This window comes from Aethalodelphis obliquidens, unplaced genomic scaffold (genome assembly GCF_003676395.1).
Source record: "Aethalodelphis obliquidens isolate GAN/ISIS:26980383/991018 unplaced genomic scaffold, ASM367639v1 scaffold10, whole genome shotgun sequence".
Classification (NCBI taxonomy): domain Eukaryota; kingdom Metazoa; phylum Chordata; class Mammalia; order Artiodactyla; family Delphinidae; genus Aethalodelphis; species Aethalodelphis obliquidens.
The window spans coordinates 43603885-43620841 of record NW_020837954.1 but is presented as its reverse complement, the minus strand read 5'-3'; the positions used below and the strand labels follow the sequence as shown (position 1 = coordinate 43620841).

General features: G+C 45.3%; 1 protein-coding gene across 2 annotated transcripts in view; it reads left to right on the top strand.

Annotated features, from left to right (window-relative positions):
* MAP3K9 (mitogen-activated protein kinase kinase kinase 9) overlaps positions 1 to 16957 on the top strand; it is a 77831-nt gene that overhangs the window by 46661 nt on the left and 14213 nt on the right. For both annotated transcript variants that reach the window (XM_027111642.1, XM_027111643.1), the window contains 5 exons: positions 7278 to 7426; positions 8364 to 8539; positions 12458 to 12698; positions 14435 to 14557; positions 15832 to 15985. In XM_027111642.1, the coding sequence (XP_026967443.1) occupies positions 7278 to 7426; positions 8364 to 8539; positions 12458 to 12698; positions 14435 to 14557; positions 15832 to 15985 (843 nt within the window). The remainder of the gene's footprint in view (positions 1 to 7277; positions 7427 to 8363; positions 8540 to 12457; positions 12699 to 14434; positions 14558 to 15831; positions 15986 to 16957) is intronic.

The following is a 16957-nucleotide window of genomic DNA, read 5'->3' as shown; positions in this document are numbered from 1 at the left end:
GTCCTTCCATTTTTATGTTGAAAGTGTTCTTTATATATTCCAGATACAAGTCCCTTATCAGATACATGATTTGCAAATAATTTCTCCCATTCTGTGGGTTTTCTTTTCACTTTCTTGATGGTATCCTTTGAAACACAAGCATTTTTAATTTTGATGATGTTCGGTTTATCAGTTTTTTCTTTGATTGCTTGTGCTTTTGGTGTCATATCTAAGAAACGAAGTCATGAAGTTTTATACGTATGTTTTCTTCTAAGAGTTTTGTAATTTTAGCTCTTACATATAGGTCCATTTTGTTCTGTTTTGTTCCATTTTGACCTAATTTTTGTATGTGGTGTGAGGTAGGAGTCCGGCTTCATTCTTTTACATGTGGCTGTCTAGTTGTCCTAGCACCATTTGTTTAAAAGACTGTTTCTTTCCTCATTGAATTGTCTTGGCATCCCTGTCAAGAAGCAGTTCACCACAAATGAAAGAGTTTATTTTTGGACTCTCAGTTCTACTCCATTGACCTATGTGTCTCCCATTTTGCCAGTGCCACCTGTTTTAAGAACTGTAGCTTTGTACTAAGTTTTGAAATTAGGAAGTGTGAGTCTTCCAACTTTCTTCTTTTTCAAGATTATTTTCGCTATTCCACATCTCTTCAATTTCCATACAAATTTTAGGATCATTTTGTCAGTTTCTGAGAATTAGGCAGCTAGAATTTTGATGGGGATTATGTTAAGTCTGTAGATCACTTTGGGGAGTATTGCCATCTAAATAATATTGTCTTTCAATCCATGAACATGGGATATCTTCCTGTTTATTTAGACCTTCGTTAATTTCTTTCAATGATGTTTTATAGCTTCTGTATATTGAATCTTATTTCACTACACATTAATTATGGGTGAAGTACCTATTGTGAAGAAAAGAGTTTTCCTTTCCTTAAAATATCTGACTAGATCTCATTAGGTTGAGCTGTATCCTGATATTCAACTGTTTTTCACCCACAAAAGCAGCAGTTTCATATGCTTCAACCTACACTTCATTGCTTGACTGTAGGCTAATGAGCTTAGTTAATGTATTAATTAAGCTAAGCTGCTATTGCAAAGAGACCTACTGATGGTAGAAATGTACTTCTTTTTCAAGAGTAGTCCAGCCTGTCTAGGCTGGTGGGGCAGCTTTGCACCTTGAGATCATTCAGGAACTCAGGTCCTTTCAGCATCCCTTGGCGTGTTATTCTTTTCTGAATGGTTACATCTGAGTGAAAGTGACTTCAGAATAATTATATCCCACAGAAAAAGGGAAAGAGAGCTTATCCATGGCAAGAAGCTTGTCTTTAATTTGGAGATGACTCCAAAAGTAGCTATTATTATTTCTGTTTTACAGATGAGGTAACCAAGGCTTAGATGATTGAAATCAGTTGCCTAGGTTCACCCAGGTGGTAGAGGTAAAGCTGTGATTTGAACTAGACATGTGTCTCTTGAAACTCTGTGCTTTTAGCCACGTCACCATCTATATACTCTTACTCCTGCGCTTTGGGCGCCCTCTTCCAGGGTGATTGGCCCACCATGCCTGGGACCCAGCAGCCTGTCCCAAGAGGGCCAAAGCATGTCTAGGAACTCGGGACAGAGCTGGTTCCCAGACTGACTTGTAATGCATTTATTCCTCCAAGAAATGTTTGTTGAATACATACTTACTCTGTTATGACCAAGCAAGTGGACTTGCTTCCCGCTGTACGATGGAAAGACCAGACACCGAGGCAACAGTCTTTTGCAGAGAGAAAAAGGTTTTATTGCAGGGTGGCCAAGCAAGGAGGCAGGAGGCAATGCTCAGATATGTCTCCCCAGTTGATCAGCTGTTGAGCAGGATGTTTATCATGGAAGTAGGGAATAAGAGGCGGGGGCGGTGGGTGCTGGGAAATGGTCGGTGGAAAGTAATTTGTACGTTTCTGGAGTTCTCTGCCCAGGCTCAACTGTTCTTCTTGCCTCTTCATGGGTTGCATGTGCAAATTCAGGGGGGTTTCCTATGTTACATGGGGTGGATTTTCAGCCTGTGATGTCTAAAGTTCACTATCAAAGTTCACCATTGGTTGTCCTAGTCCCTCAGTGTGCCTGAAGGGGCTGTCAGCAGGTTGTCTGCATATCTGTGGTTTCCCTGGTATTCTGCAAAACAAGCTTGGTGTCTTCCACGTATCATTTTATTTCTATCTTGCTTCTACCTTATGGGCCTTGAGTGTGTAAGGTAAGGGTATGGCTTCAGTGTCAGGTACAGGGCTGAGCCTGAATCCAAGCCCCTTCCCTCCCACTCCCCTCCTGGAGCTCATGCAGGGCCTTGGGCCTCTGCAGTTGGTGGGTGCCCAGGGCCAGCTGAGTTTGTCTCACTGTTCTTCGAGTAGAGTTCTCTAGGCCTCCTCTGTGCTGTGGTGGAGCGTAAGATAAGAATGGCCCAGACCCCCTCAAGAAAAGCAGTGCCTGCCCTTTGGTTGTGTTGTGCAGGGAGGGCACTGGTGACAGCCAGAGGCCATCGTCCCACGGCGACTCTCTGCCTGTCGCGTGTAGGATGAGGTGGAGGCATTTTGTTAATTAATCATTTTACGTTTTTTAAATTACGGAAGGAAAACATGTTCACCATAGAAAAAAATAGAAAATATGAATAAACAAAAAAAGAAAAAGAAAAGGAAAGAAAAAAAATCACCCACAACGCACTTCTAAAGATAATCTGTGTTGACATTTTGGTGTGTTTATTCCTGTTCCTGTGATCACCCACCCATCCCTTAAAATGGGATCATTCTATTTTGTAAGCTGCTTTTTGAATGTAACAGAGCATGAACATATTGCCATGTTAATAAGTATTTATTATGTCAATAAATATATTAACATACACATTTATACATAAGTTAGTAAATATGTTGTCATTTTGAATGAGGGTCTGGTTAACAGCAAGAATAGTAAATTGTGTGTTACCTAACAGTTTACAGAGTACCTTCACATATGGTAGTTCAGTTGTCTTTGCCAAAGATTATTAAACAGTCAGCTTGGTTCCTGGGATGTGGGCTCACAAGCTGATGACCAAGTGCAGGAGCCCATTCAAGGGACACCCTCTGCTTTTGGAGGGTGGGTCCCTGAGTTGACAGTCTTAAAGTCCATGCAGGTTAATAAGAAAAACAGCCCTGGCCCAGCACAGGTACAGAATTGCTGCACCTTCGGTTGGGAAGGGTTGCTATTCACTCTAGGGCTCTTCTTCATTTTGAAAAAAATAAAACATCCCTCTCCCACATGTGATATTATCAAACAGTGGAAAAGATGACTGCACCTCTGGGAGCATTTCTGAGGGTTGGGTTCAGGCTTTGACTCTTGGGAAATCATTGGCAGCACTGTGGGCTCTGGTACTTCTCTGGGGGGAAGGGACTCCGAGGCAGAGTTCTAGCTGAGCTGGTACTTCAAGGCTGCTTGTAAACAGTCTTGAACAGACCTCTTGACCTTCTCTTAACCCTGGGAGGGCGAGAAAGTAGGCTAAACCTGAGGTGAATCATGTGGACTTCTCCTGTCCACCTCTCCCTGAGGCTCAGATCCATCTAATGTGTGTTTCTCCAGCCCCCTTTTTGGACTCTGTTCCTGACAGAGGAGCAGCAAGCCTTCATTTACATCACCCACCTTCTGTTATAAAAATACAGAGGAACGCTGGCAGAGGAACACTTCGACTGGTTTAGTCATCCCCAGAAAGCCTTCTTCCCTGAATGCTGGTACCCCTCGGCACGGCTCTCCCCAGCCACATTCTCATTTCAGGCCTTTCCGAGAGGGAAGCACACGGTGTTTACGAGCCATAGATGGCGGTTTCAGGATGCGGGGTAGTTATTGTTATTCTTACCTTGCAGCTCTTCTATGAGGTAGGGATTGCTGTCTCTGTTACACAGATGAGGAAACAGGTTTGGAGAGGTGAACTTGGCTTTCTTAAGGTCCCACGGCTGTAAGTGGTAAAGCAGGCATTCGACTCAAGTCTGTCTAAGTCTTTCTTGAGTAGCACTTCTCCCACTTTTCCTAGTTGTAGAGCCCTTCAAATGGAACGGAATGCCCATTAACAAAGGACCAAGCCAGGTGAGAGCAGAGCTGCCCTTGTGGAAGCTGGGAGGGGAGGGTCCCTGGCTTCTTTCCCTTCCAGGTGGCCTGAGACATCTCCACGGAGTAGAGCTCAGTGTAAACACCATCACAGAGGAAACGCCAGGACACAAACAGGACGCGTGTTTGGATCTTCGAAAACACCCTGTCTTTCCAGGTGGTTAGGCTTGGGACACCGATTGTCTTTGCCTGGATGGAAGAAAGGGGTTTCGGGAACCTTGAGTTTTTGTTCCTCAGGGTGGAAGTGGGCAGTAATGCCGAGAGCAGGCAACTGAAGATGGGAGTCTCTGTAACCGGGAATCTAGTTAGCAATGCTGAGAGCTCGTAGAGGTCACTTGGTGGACGCTGCCCAGCACGACTGCTGTCTGGATAAGTCACGTGAAAGGTTTGGCAGGAAGTGTCCTAGTATAGTTCTTGATGATATTTGGGGCTTACTCTGGGGCACCCAGGGCAGCCTGAAGGACCATCTGACTACACACTCACTCTTACACCCACCCACCACTTCATTCATGATGTGAGGGCCTAGGCATCCCAGAGCCTGGGCAAGACCCTGAGAATGCAAAGATTAGGAACTACTGTCCCTGCCCTTTAGGAGCCCACAGACTGGTAAACAAACAACTAGAATACCTGACAGCGCAAACAAGGGCTGAGTAACATGCTGTGGTGTCAGGAGGCTTCCTAAAGTGTCCAGTTGTTCCCATCAGCCTCAGACTAAGATCCACCTTCTTGTCAGGACAAGACAAGACCTGCAACTACCAGTCTACTAGGCTTTTTTTTTTTTTTTCCTGTCAAAATACATAAAGAAAATGATAGTATTTGGAGGACTCACTCGGGGAAAGCCATTGTCCAAGGACACTGGCCAGTCCACTCCGAGGGTCCCTCTGTAGAGACCCCCGGGATGTCCTGGCACATTGGTGGGCACATTGCTCTCCTTTGGAGCCATGCCAGGCCATGCCATGGGATCCCTTGAGGGCAAGCCCATGCTGTTGTGCTCTCTGATCCCTGTCTCTGGAGCCCTGGCTCCTCCCTCAATTAGCAAAGTTTCACTCAGTGTTCAGCTACCTCCTGCCTCCGTCCTGGTCTGGTGTAGGTGACCCTCCTTTGTGCTGTCATAGTATCTCTGTTGTGACTCCTCTTTCCATATTCTAATTGATGCTTTTTCTATTCCTCTTGGTAGTCTCTTTGTGGATAAGATCTGTGTTTTTTTATCCTGTATCCCAGTTCTTGGCATTGGGTTTGATGCATAGTAAATATTTAATAGATGTTTAAAATGAGTGAATAAATGATGGTACATTTGAATCATATCTTGAGAGATGATTAGTAGAGTTTACCAAGCAGAGAACTGGTCAAAGGGCATTCTAGGGAGAAAGAATTGAGAATTGGTCCAGGTCCACCGTGACTTACTCCACATATGCCCTTAATATATGCTGCTAACCCTATCTAAAACTTGCTTTCCTCATCTGCAAAATGATAATACTTATCTTGCAGGTTTGTTGTAGGGATTGAGGATCATGTTTGTAAATGTCTTAGCATGCTGCACATACAAGGTACCATGATCGAATAGTTGCTGGGTTTATTATTATTATTTTTTAATAAATATGTCTTCTTGTTGGTTGTAAACTACTGATGAGTATTACCAAAAAATTGAGCCTTGTGTTGAAAATATAAGGAGAGGCCCTCTTCCAACTGTTCATGGCCTTATGGTTTCTGGTCCTGACTTATTCCTGGAAGGATTAAACACTACATGAGTTTGCCTGGTTCTGATTGTGAATTCATAGAATAATTATTCCGTAAGCTTTGTGCTCCCCATTCCCTAACGCACAGAACGTGTGAAAAGAAATTCTTCATGTGGACTTGAAAGGTAGGGAAAGAACTTGAAGCCCTCACAGCTGATGCGCTGCTCTGCTCTACCGATGCAGTCCACCCTTTTGTGAAACTTTCCCCTTTGAATTAGACAGAGGTCACCGTTAAGGATGCACTCACGCTGACGGGGGCAGGAATCTATTCAACATAGTGGGCACTGAAAGAAATCTTTCGCAGGAGCAAAATATGTTTGTTTCGAGTGGTCATCTCTCTGCTTTTATAAAGCTAAAAAAAAATGTATCTGTTGCTATATGATCCAGCAATCCCACTTCTGGGCATATATCCATACAAAATTATAACTCGAAAAGATACATGTACCCCTATGTTCATAGCAGCACTGTTTACAATAGCCAAGACATGGAAACAACCCATGTGCCCATCAACAGACGATTGGTTTAAGAAGATGTGGTATATATACACAATGGAATGTTACTCAGCCATTAAAAAGAATGAAATAATGCCATTTGCAGCAACATGGATGGACCTAGAGATTATCATACTAAGTGAAGTAAGTCAGAAAGAGAAAGACAAATACCATATGATATCACTTATATGTAGAAACTAAAATACAACACAAATGAACATATCAACAAAACAAAAACAGACTCATAGACATAGAGAACAGACTTGTGGTTGCCAAGGGGGAGGGGGTGAGGGAGGGAAGGATTGGGAGTTTGGGATTAGCAGATGCAAACTATTGTATACAGGATGGATAAACAACAAGGTCCTACTGTATAGCACAGGGAACTATATTCAATATCCTGTGATAAACCATAATGGAAAAGAATATGAAAAAGAATGTATATATGTATGAGTGAATCATTTTGCTATACAGCAGAAATTAAACAGAGCATTGTAAGTCAACTATACTTCAATAAAATTTAAAAAAATAAAAAGTAATGTATCTGTGACTTAAGCTGAAGTTTTCTTAAAGCAGGAAAAAATGTATTCCCAGAAGCCTGCCTCTCCTCCCAGTTTATTACATTCACAATAGCAACCACAAAATAGACGTGGCCCTTGAGCACTGATTAAAACACTAGAGCAGTGCATTTCATTTCATGACAGCCTTGTCAGACTGCTTGTGTTATTTGCACTTCACACATAAGGAATTTGAGGAAAAAGACCAAGTGTGCTCGACTCCAGAGTTTTCGCTTATAGCCGGTAGGCTTTATGGTCTCCCTTTTATATTATAGCAGTACTTGTTTTGTTAGTCTCCCTACATGTCAGAGAGGCTGTGGGATGCTCGTCAAAGCCTCGCGAGATATTTGCATGAAGTTGCACCTGTGGTTCATGGTGCGGCTTCTGTCTTCTTCCTCTCCTTAGCTATGGGGTGCTGCTTTGGGAGCTCCTGACCGGTGAGGTGCCCTTCCGAGGAATCGATGGCTTAGCAGTCGCTTATGGAGTGGCCATGAACAAGCTTGCCCTTCCCATTCCTTCTACATGCCCGGAACCTTTTGCCAAACTCATGGAAGGTGAGTGCCCCCTGGCTGGAACAAAACTGGAGACCATTTATTTTTCTATTGGCACTCGATAGATTGTGGCCAGTTCTGCAGGGTCAGTACCTGAAAGAGGAGGTGAAGTATGAGTCAGTCAGGGAGGAATCCTGAAGATGGTTGGAAGAGCTACTACAAGATGATGTCAGCACCCTGCTACACTGGTGTCACCGATGTCCCTTCTGTCCATCTAGTGACTGCAGAACGTCGCTTAGAAACTGAAGGCTGCTATCCAGTGCTTCAGAATATTATTATTTAATCCAAAGTAAGAAGGTATAGCAGCTTTTATCTCAAGACCTCTGAGTGTCTTACATATAGAAATGAAGATCTATGAAGAAAGGAATTCTAAAATTCACCTCGGCAAGCCCTATGATTTTGTCAGTGAGACATCCTAAGCTGAGAGAGGTTAAATGGATAGGTGGTCACTCCATTGGTTAGTGGCTCAGCTGAGAGTGGATAGAATTCACTTTTCCTGACTCCCATGCTTTTCATCCTTGCCTTCTCATCAGCTCATTGAGTTGGGGAAGGGTAGCTCATTTATTTATGGGAAATTGGGGCCCAAGGTGTAGTTACCCATTGTCAGGACTGGAATCGTGTAGTAACTTGATAAACTGTGGTAGCTGTAGTTCATGCAGGAAAACGCTTTGGACTTGCCTTACCTGTGTGAAATCAATAGTGAGAATGGAATGGGTGCAGAGCTGCTGCACTGGGTTTCCAGCTTCACTGTTGGTGATTGTGATGTTGGGCAGATTGCTTTACTTCCTGAGCCCTGTTTGGGGTTCCCTAAGTCCCAGTCTCTATTTCTGGAAGGAGAAATGAGAGGTGGTTTTCTGTCAAATGAGGTCACGTCATACCCTAAATCTTACATTTGCCTCTGTCCGCTAATGCTTCCTGCTGACTCCTGTGCCCCATGCAGATTGCTGGAATCCTGACCCCCATTCACGACCATCTTTCACGAATATCCTGGACCAGCTAACTACCATAGAGGAGTCTGGTTTCTTTGAAATGCCCAAGGACTCCTTCCACTGCCTGCAAGATGACTGGAAACATGAGATTCAGGAGATGTTTGACCAACTCAGGGCCAAAGAAAAGGTAAGAAAGAGAAGCAAAAGGTATGCATTGAATTAGTGGATCTTCTCCACTGGGGCCTCTGGACCGGTTCTGACACGACCACGTTCCTGCTTGGTTTGTGGCAACAGAGCAGCTTTTTCCTTCCTGGCTTTAACATGGAGAGTTCTCCAGGCCTCAGGTGTGACCTGAAACGATGGAGAAGTTTTCTTTCTTTTTGGGATGTGGCAGGAATAAGTGGGGGGAGTCATGAATCCAAAGCTGTCCTTGCAGAGTATCTACTTTATTGTCCAAACTGGAGGAGGAGCACGGCTGGGCAAGTACCAGCAGGGTGTCTCGCCCCGCCGGCTGGAAATACGAGAGCGTTCTAGAAAGCTTTCTTTGTTCTGCAGTGGACTTGTAGAAGGGGTTTAACTGGATGTAGGGATACTTCAATACTGAGAGCAATTATCAGAACATCCTGCCAGTGTCTTTGGGGATCAGAATCAGAAACACCATAGGGGCTAAAAATACCATGAGTCTGAAGTTGTTTGGCATTTTTCATGTTTTTATGAAAAGGGCTCAAAGACTGAACCAACTGAGGAGTTCAGAGACCCGTAGCCCATTTGCCTTTTTGTTTTGGAGACCATTCCTTAAATGGCCCCTCTCTATGCCCGTAGTGTCTGGCTAGCAGTCAGCATCACACAGAGGAAGCTAATCAAAGTAGTTCTGTTGTTTATCCTGCGGGGCCAGTGGCTAGGGGCCCGAGGGATGTCCATGGATAGACTTGGTTAATTTCTTCTTTCCCTTCTCACTCCCCTCTGTGGAAATTTGGGAAGCAGTATAATAATAGTAGAATCTAAAATTATCTTTATGGCTTCCCACTTCTTTCACTTAAGGTCTGATGAGACCTCTTCACCCATTTCATCCAGGAGTCTTATGGCCCCTGCTGCCAGCATGTAGGGCAGGTGTTATTAACTTTTTCATCTCAGAGCTGAGGGTCAGTGTCTGTCTAAAGTCACACAGCTGGTAAGTGAGGAGGCAGAATCTTGAACTGGGGTCTTCTGATTCCAAAACCATTTTCTTGCCAATATCATCGTTTCCCTAAACAAAGGACTTAAAAATCATTTCTGGAGCTGATTTGAAGATATAACTCTTTTGATGCAACATAGCAATCCTTGTGCTGTTTGGCAAGTCAGGGAGCATTCTGCAGGGGGATGCAGTGAGCTTATGACAATTCTTTAAGGACCCAGGGGGAGAGAGGGGTGGATCTGTACTGACCATTGAGCAGAATGATTAAAAGAGACTGTTCCAATTACTAGTTCTATTCCAACTAGAAGAACCCCAGAGTTCCTGGCCTTTTTTGAGATTGCTGAATCACTGACTCCTGCTTATTTCTTTTTCTTTTTTTAAATTTATTTTTTATTGAAGTATAGTTGAATTACAATGTTGTGTTAATTACTGCTATACAGCAAAGTGACTCAGTTATATATTATATATATATGCATTCTTTTTCATATTCTTTTCCATTATGGTTTATCACAGGATATTGAATATAGTTCCGTGGTTATTTCTTTTGATTGATGGAATTATAAGGGTACCAGCCAGTAAGAAAAATGAAAGTTGGATTTTGTCAGGAGGTAGTTACTAGAAAAAGTCAAAGCAATTCTCGTAATAGCTAACATTTGTAGAGCATGTGCTATTTGCCATGCTCTGTTATGAGTGATTTATATGAATTCTTACATAATCTTGCATAATAAGGTAATAATTGCCTGATGTATTACAGTCCTGTGATATTGGTGCTGTTAACTCCATATAACATGTGATGCCCATTTTAATTGCTCAAGGCCACAAATCAGCTACTTTGTTCCAGAGTCCTTGCCTTTAACACCCATGCTGTGATACCTCTCCATTATAAGGCTTGGAGTTGGGCAAGAAAGCTCATTAGCTTTCTCTCTGGAGAGATTCCTCTTAAATCATTGTATGTGGAAGATGTGATTTGTATACTATGGAGTTGATACCCAAATAGGTGTTTCGCAAGAAGGGGATATACCACGCTGGAGGGTTTCCAGGTATATGGTACCATAGTTGAGGGCTCCATAAATGTCCTGTTTTCCCATACGATTCACTCTTCAGGTTGTCTCAACCTACTGCTGCTTCTGTGTATGCGAGGATGGATTGGTCTCTGGGCTGGGGTTCAAGTTCCCTTAAAGGAAGGAGCTTAAACCCAAGTCATCCCTTAGACAAGAGCATGCAGGAGAGAGGACTTAGGAAGGCTGAGATTAGCTCGAACTAATTTTCAGCTTTCCCATTTAGCAGCAAAATAACCAACCAGGAATAATTTTTCTGAATCTTTGATGTGTTTTTGTTCTGATGGTGAAAACAAAGCAGTGGGACCGGGAAGCCAAGGAGGTGGAGGGCGCACAACAGTTAATCTTTGGGGCTTATTTCATCAAAGAAGGAGAAGTTCAAAAGTTCAAGCTCATTTCTCAGGCACTGTGATGAATCCGTGTTCCCATAAAGAAGGACCTGCATTTATAAAATTGTCTTCTCTCTCCTCCTCCTTCTTTCTCTCATTCATTCATCGACTCAGCAGTTAATCAGCAACTACTGAGGACCTACCACGTACCAGACAACTTTCAAGGTGCTCATCCTCTTCTCATTTTTCTCCTTTCTATCATTTTTATGGTCATTTTCATATACTCTTGAGAATAGAAGGCAAGTTGAACGGAAAACTCCTTTCATCAGAATACTTTATTCCCATTTTGTTTGTTTTCTCTTCTGCTCTCTGCCCGCTGCTCTGCTTCCCCGATATGTGTTCACATACTATTTTCTAGCCCTGGGTTCCATTTCTATAGTTTGTTCTAGTCCAGAATGACTTCTTATAGGGGAGCATTTCATTGAGAACTTTGAACTTCAGCCACAGAAGTGTTGCTCTGGCTACTTTATTGAAGAAAACTTCTCCCTTTTTAGACATGGTTCTCTCAGGTTGTTGACATGAAAGCTTCTTAAGTTTTAGTCCTCTGCCTCCACCCGACTTCAATCCTAGGCCTGCGGTAACCAGTGTTAACAGTTTAGAGTCCACATGTTTAAATTTTATACGTATGCTTTGTTCTCTTTCCTGGGCTCTCTCCTATTTCCTGATGCCATAAGCCCCCACCTCTTTCCAGGAATTCCATGGTGAGCTCCTTTGTAAATTCATGCAGGAGGAAAAAGGGGAGGGAGGGAAGAGGTTCTGCCCACCTTCTAGAGAAAGTGCCTGGCAAAGACTTCAGGAAATGTTCCCTCTTCTCTTTGCTGTGCTGTCCCCATCCTTCCAGAGCAAAGGGTTGTCCTTTTAGATAAGGTGCCAGTTTAAACCACACGCTCAGTGGATTCACTCACCAAGTGAACAAAGATTTAGATGACGCGCCTCACGAACCTTTTGAACAGCCACCCTGGAAATCTATTTATTTTCATTTGAATGTTAGGCGATGCCTGGAGGGTGATTCATTCACAGCATGCACATTTTAAGCTAGATCACAGTAAGTTGGCTCTGGTTTTAAAAAACTTTCCTTTATGTAACAGAAAGAAAAAATCAAAATAGAACCAAATCTGTAAACTTTGAGTATATGATTATATTTTCCACCCAAACGCCATCGCTTGTCCTGGTCACAGGTAATTTTAATCAGTCAATCAAGGGGCACAGGGCACTATCAGCCCCCGTCTCCAGGGCTTGGCCTGTGGCTCCTCGAGCTGTATCCTCAGGACGGCTCTTCGGAGGCTGCCTGGCCTCCGTTTGCGGTGGTCAGGTGTTCCTTTTCCAGCCAGCTGTTGAGCCCCCACCTCCGCTGGGGACTGAAGCGTGGGGTGTCCGAGGAGAGCTGTCCAGGCTGCTGTGAGCACTGGCGCCCCAGGGGCGAGCCCCCTCTGCACGGCCCACTTGCCACACACACCCCCGCCATGGTTCTACCTGCCTGGCAGGAGCTGCACACCTGGGAGGAGGAGCTGACGCGGGCCGCACTCCAGCAGAAGAACCAGGAGGAGCTGCTGCGGCGCCGGGAGCGGGAGCTGGCCGAGCGGGAGATCGACATCCTGCAGCGGGAGCTCCACATCATCATCCACCAGCTGTGCCAGGAGAAGCCCCGGGTCAAGAAACGCAAGGGCAAGTTCAGGAAGAACCGACTGAAGCTCAAGGATGGAAACCGCATCAGCCTCCCTTCCGGTTGGTGTCCGGGGACCTGGGGGAGGTGGGCGTGGACCGAGGGGCTGGTGTGGCAGGGGTTCTCTGGGAACCAGGGACTGAGCTCAGAAACGTGAGACCCCAGGGCTCATCACGGAGCTGGTTTAGGAAGGTCCATTCTATTCCGTGGAAAGCCTGGCCTGATGGAAAGCTTCCGCCTTCCGGGGGGATTTTGTAGTTTGACTACACACAGAATATGAGGGGAAGGCCGTGAGTGTGACAGGCCTGGCTGCAGGCTGCGAGTAGCACGGCCGTGCACACAGGCACATCTCACTATAGGCAAACCTGGAGAAGGAATATGTCACTGGGGGAAAAGAATCCCAGGGTATGTGTGTACGTGCGTGTGAGTCTGCAAAATAACTCATCTCAGGGTTTCTGTAAATAATTAGCTCTCTGTGTGCGGTTGAGATTAGGATGAACGTTTAAGGATTTGATTTACACATAACCTTTCAGAAACCATTAGCTGAACAAAGGTACATTTGCAGCAGGTACAGCCTTGGGAAAATGCAAAGAAATATGAAACTATGAATTAGAATCTCTGTGGGGCGTAACGTACCCACGGAGGGAGGTAAGTACTCAAGTGTGTGTTATGTAAATAAAGTTCATTGTATTCTGAGTCTGTAAGGCCCCGGGAAGCAAGCTTGTTAGAAGTACAAGGAACCAAGGGGAAATGGCATAATAGGAGTAGTAGTGGATGACTTTACGCACTGGGATGGTGGCTTAGGTACAGACAAGAGAATCCACCTCGTGAAATTCAGCGAATGTGTCGTTGCACATTTTTTTCTTTTCAGGCAACACAGAGTCTTTAAGCACCTCTGGAGCATCTGGCACGTGCCAGCATCTTGCTGTGTGCTAAGGAAGCAGATAGAAAAGCCATGGAGCTCCCCTACAGGGAGATCACAGTCTAGAGGGGAGACCTAGGTGCAAACGTGCAGATCTTTTTTATAGCCTTTTGATAGATGGGGAGAACGAAGCTCAGAAACTCAGAGAATGTACATTTTACATTCCTCATGTACGCTGTAAATGCCTTTGGAATACATCAGAATTTGGACCATTAACCGCATCTCCCTCACTTCCCCAGGTTCTGTGGGTTAGTCCTGGTACCCCGCACTTATCGAGGAGCATCCGTCTCCCTGCTTTGATCCCTGAGAAAAGGAGGCGTGTACGGATAGACTGTATGAGATGGAGAATTTTAAGTTAGATTTCCTAGAATAATCGACAAGGTCTCATGATATTTTTAAAAACTATTCTAAGCACGTACTTGCTACACCTATATACATTATATAGACATATGTACATTATATAGACGGTTTATGGAAACGATATGATGAAGTTCACTTGGGTAATGAAGTTTCCTTCTCTTCATACGTCCATCTTGCCATGTCCCTATGGGAAAAAGAAATGATTCTGAAAGAGAACATTTCCCAGGTGAAAAGGAGCTTCTCAGGAAATAGGGCCTGTCCCTCAAGTCTGCCAGGAAGTGTCAGTTCTCTCATAGGAATTTTTTTTTAACTGAGGTATAGTTGATGTACAATATTACACAAGTGTCAGGTGTACAACATAGTGACTCACACTTTTTAAAGGTTCTACTCCATTTAGAGTTATTATAAAATATTGGCTGTATTCCCTGTGTTGCAGTATATATCCTTGTAGCTCATAGGGACTTGAGAATGGGAAAATCCTAATGCACACGCATCTGTTTGTCTTTCCCCAAGCAGATTTCCAGCACAAGTTCACGGTACAGGCCTCGCCCACCATGGATAAAAGGAAGAGTCTCATCAACAGCCGCTCTAGCCCTCCTGCGAGCCCCACCATCATCCCTCGCCTGCGAGCCATCCAGTGTGAGGCTGTTTCCCAAATTAGTTGGGGCCAGAACACACCAGGGGCACCTGTCCCCTGCTCTGTCCAGCCACCAGCTGGTCCAGGCTGGCTCCGTCCATAACTCTGCCACCTCTCCTCCACAATATGTATATACACGCACATGTGTACGCAGACCCTTACCCCCCGCCTCGTCTCTCCATGACCTTGACCCTTTCACTCTTAGTGAGACACCAGCAAAGGGGTTTGTGGGTACCAGCGGGCTCTTTAGTGGATTACAAAGCAATCTGGGATGCGATGAAGGTACCCTGGCCTGGGGACCTTGTGCCCTCGCTGCCATGTTTGGGGCATCATGGTTTTTCTTTTCCATGCTTCCCAGGAAAGGGCTTTGTCAAAGTGTAGGTTCCAAGGTAAACTTGCCAGCTACTTTGTGATAGGCCGAATCCGAACCAATTTTATTTTATGACGGTGTTTATTAAAAAGAACTTATACAGACACACATATATGCATATATGTAAAGTGTGTTGTATGCCCTAATTTAAAGATAGAGAGATTTCGTCAAAACCCCCCCCAAGACCTGGATTTCTGGCTTTCCTTGAAAAATCAAATCAAACCAGTGGATTCTTTTTTTCCGTACGCTCTGTATTTTGCCTCAGTCCCCTCAACTCCCTGTTTTCTGGGAACTGGGTCACTCCATCCATTTATGATATAAGGCCAGTCTCTGAAGCATTTGGCTTTCAACCCTTGCTCTAAGGTATCAGGGTCAGAAGAAGGCACCTCCTCTCCTATCTGTTACATTTCTCCAGGCCTGTTCCTTCCCCCTCTCCTACCCCTGACTTCCTTCTCCACAGTGTTGAATTCCTCACTTTCTTCCTTTCCAGCACTTTCTTACCAAAATGTCTTCACTTCTGCATCTTCCTTACCCCTTATCTCTCACCTACTTCCTCACCCGCCACCTCGCCCCCCCCGCCAAGCCAGTCCCCGGCAACAAAACATGTTCCCGGAGTCAGGTCTGCTTGGAGCTCTGGTGACTGGCTGGCCTGAGTGCCCACTTTATGCTGGACTCGGGAGAATCTGGGAGGTTTTCTCACGTTTGGTACTTTGAAAGCACTGAGTGAGTGCTGGCTGGGAACTCCTTTACTTACCTGGCAGGCTCCACTCGGGCACTGAGTTTTTGACAAGGTCTGACTATCCCCCGCAGCTCCAGTTATGTGAGAGTGCATGTCCGGTCGGGGAGAGGCTAGTTTGGGGGGACCTCTCTGCTTTCCAGCTCCCATTCGACCTTTGTTATTCACAGTGACACCAGGCGAAAGCAGCAAAACCTGGGGACGGAGCTGTGTCGTCCCCAAGGAGGAGGGGGAAGAGGAGGAGAAGAGGGCCCCCAAGAAGAAGGGACGGACGTGGGGGCCGGGCACACTTGGTCAGAAGGAGTTTGCCTCAGGAGACGAAGGGTAAGAGCCAGAGGATGGGAAATCCTTTAAAACTATGATGTGGAATACCTTTTTCTCTGTTGCGTGTTTCGCCGCGTTCAGAGAAATGACAAGCTTCTTGATCTTGACAATAGGGTTTTCCAATCTCCTTGTTCCCTGGAAGCCCCTAGGACAGGAGTTGGCATACTTTTTCCATAAAGGGCCGGAGAGTAAGTATTTTAGGCTTTGTGGGCCACGTGGTCTCTGTAGTAACTGCTCAGCCCCACTGTGGTAGTACAGAAGCAGCCACGGACCATGGACAATATGTAAATGAACGAGCATGGCTGCGTTCCAGTAAGACTGTACAAAAACAAGGGATGGGCAGGATTTAGCCCATGAGTTACAGTTGGCCCAGCCCTGGAGGCCTCCTGTTCAGAGGAGCAAGTAGCCCAAGCATTCACTGCGTGTGAGGAGTTCAGCCTGAGTGTTCTGTTTACACCTGGCTCTTCCCCTTAAAACGTCTGCCCAGAGGAGAGAGGAGGAAGGACAGAGGTGACACGCCCCTTGCCTGGCGGCTCATCCTAGAACAGGGGCAGGCAGAATAACCCAGCCCTGGAGGTGCAGGTGGAGGTGACTCCGGGGCCACTGGTACTTCCTTATGACCCCACCCACCAGCCACGCCCACCATGTATGAGTGGCCCCTCTAGGCAAAGCACATGGCACGCCCTGGTGCCTTGGATGTGCTTGTGTTCTCACTGTGGTCCTAGTGCTTCACAGACCAGTTGCTTGTAGTGCAGTCGTGAAGAGCGTGGCTGCTGAGCCCAGGCTGCCGGAGTGTGAATCCCGGCTCCTCCACGCCCAGCTGTGGGACCTTATGTTTTCTCATCTATCAAATGGGGATTCTCTCCATACCCATCTCATGGAGTTGATCATGAATAAGCTCATATTTGGGAAGTCCCTAGAAGATGGGCTGGCTCGTCGTAAGCATATGTAAATACTTGCTCTCATGATTCG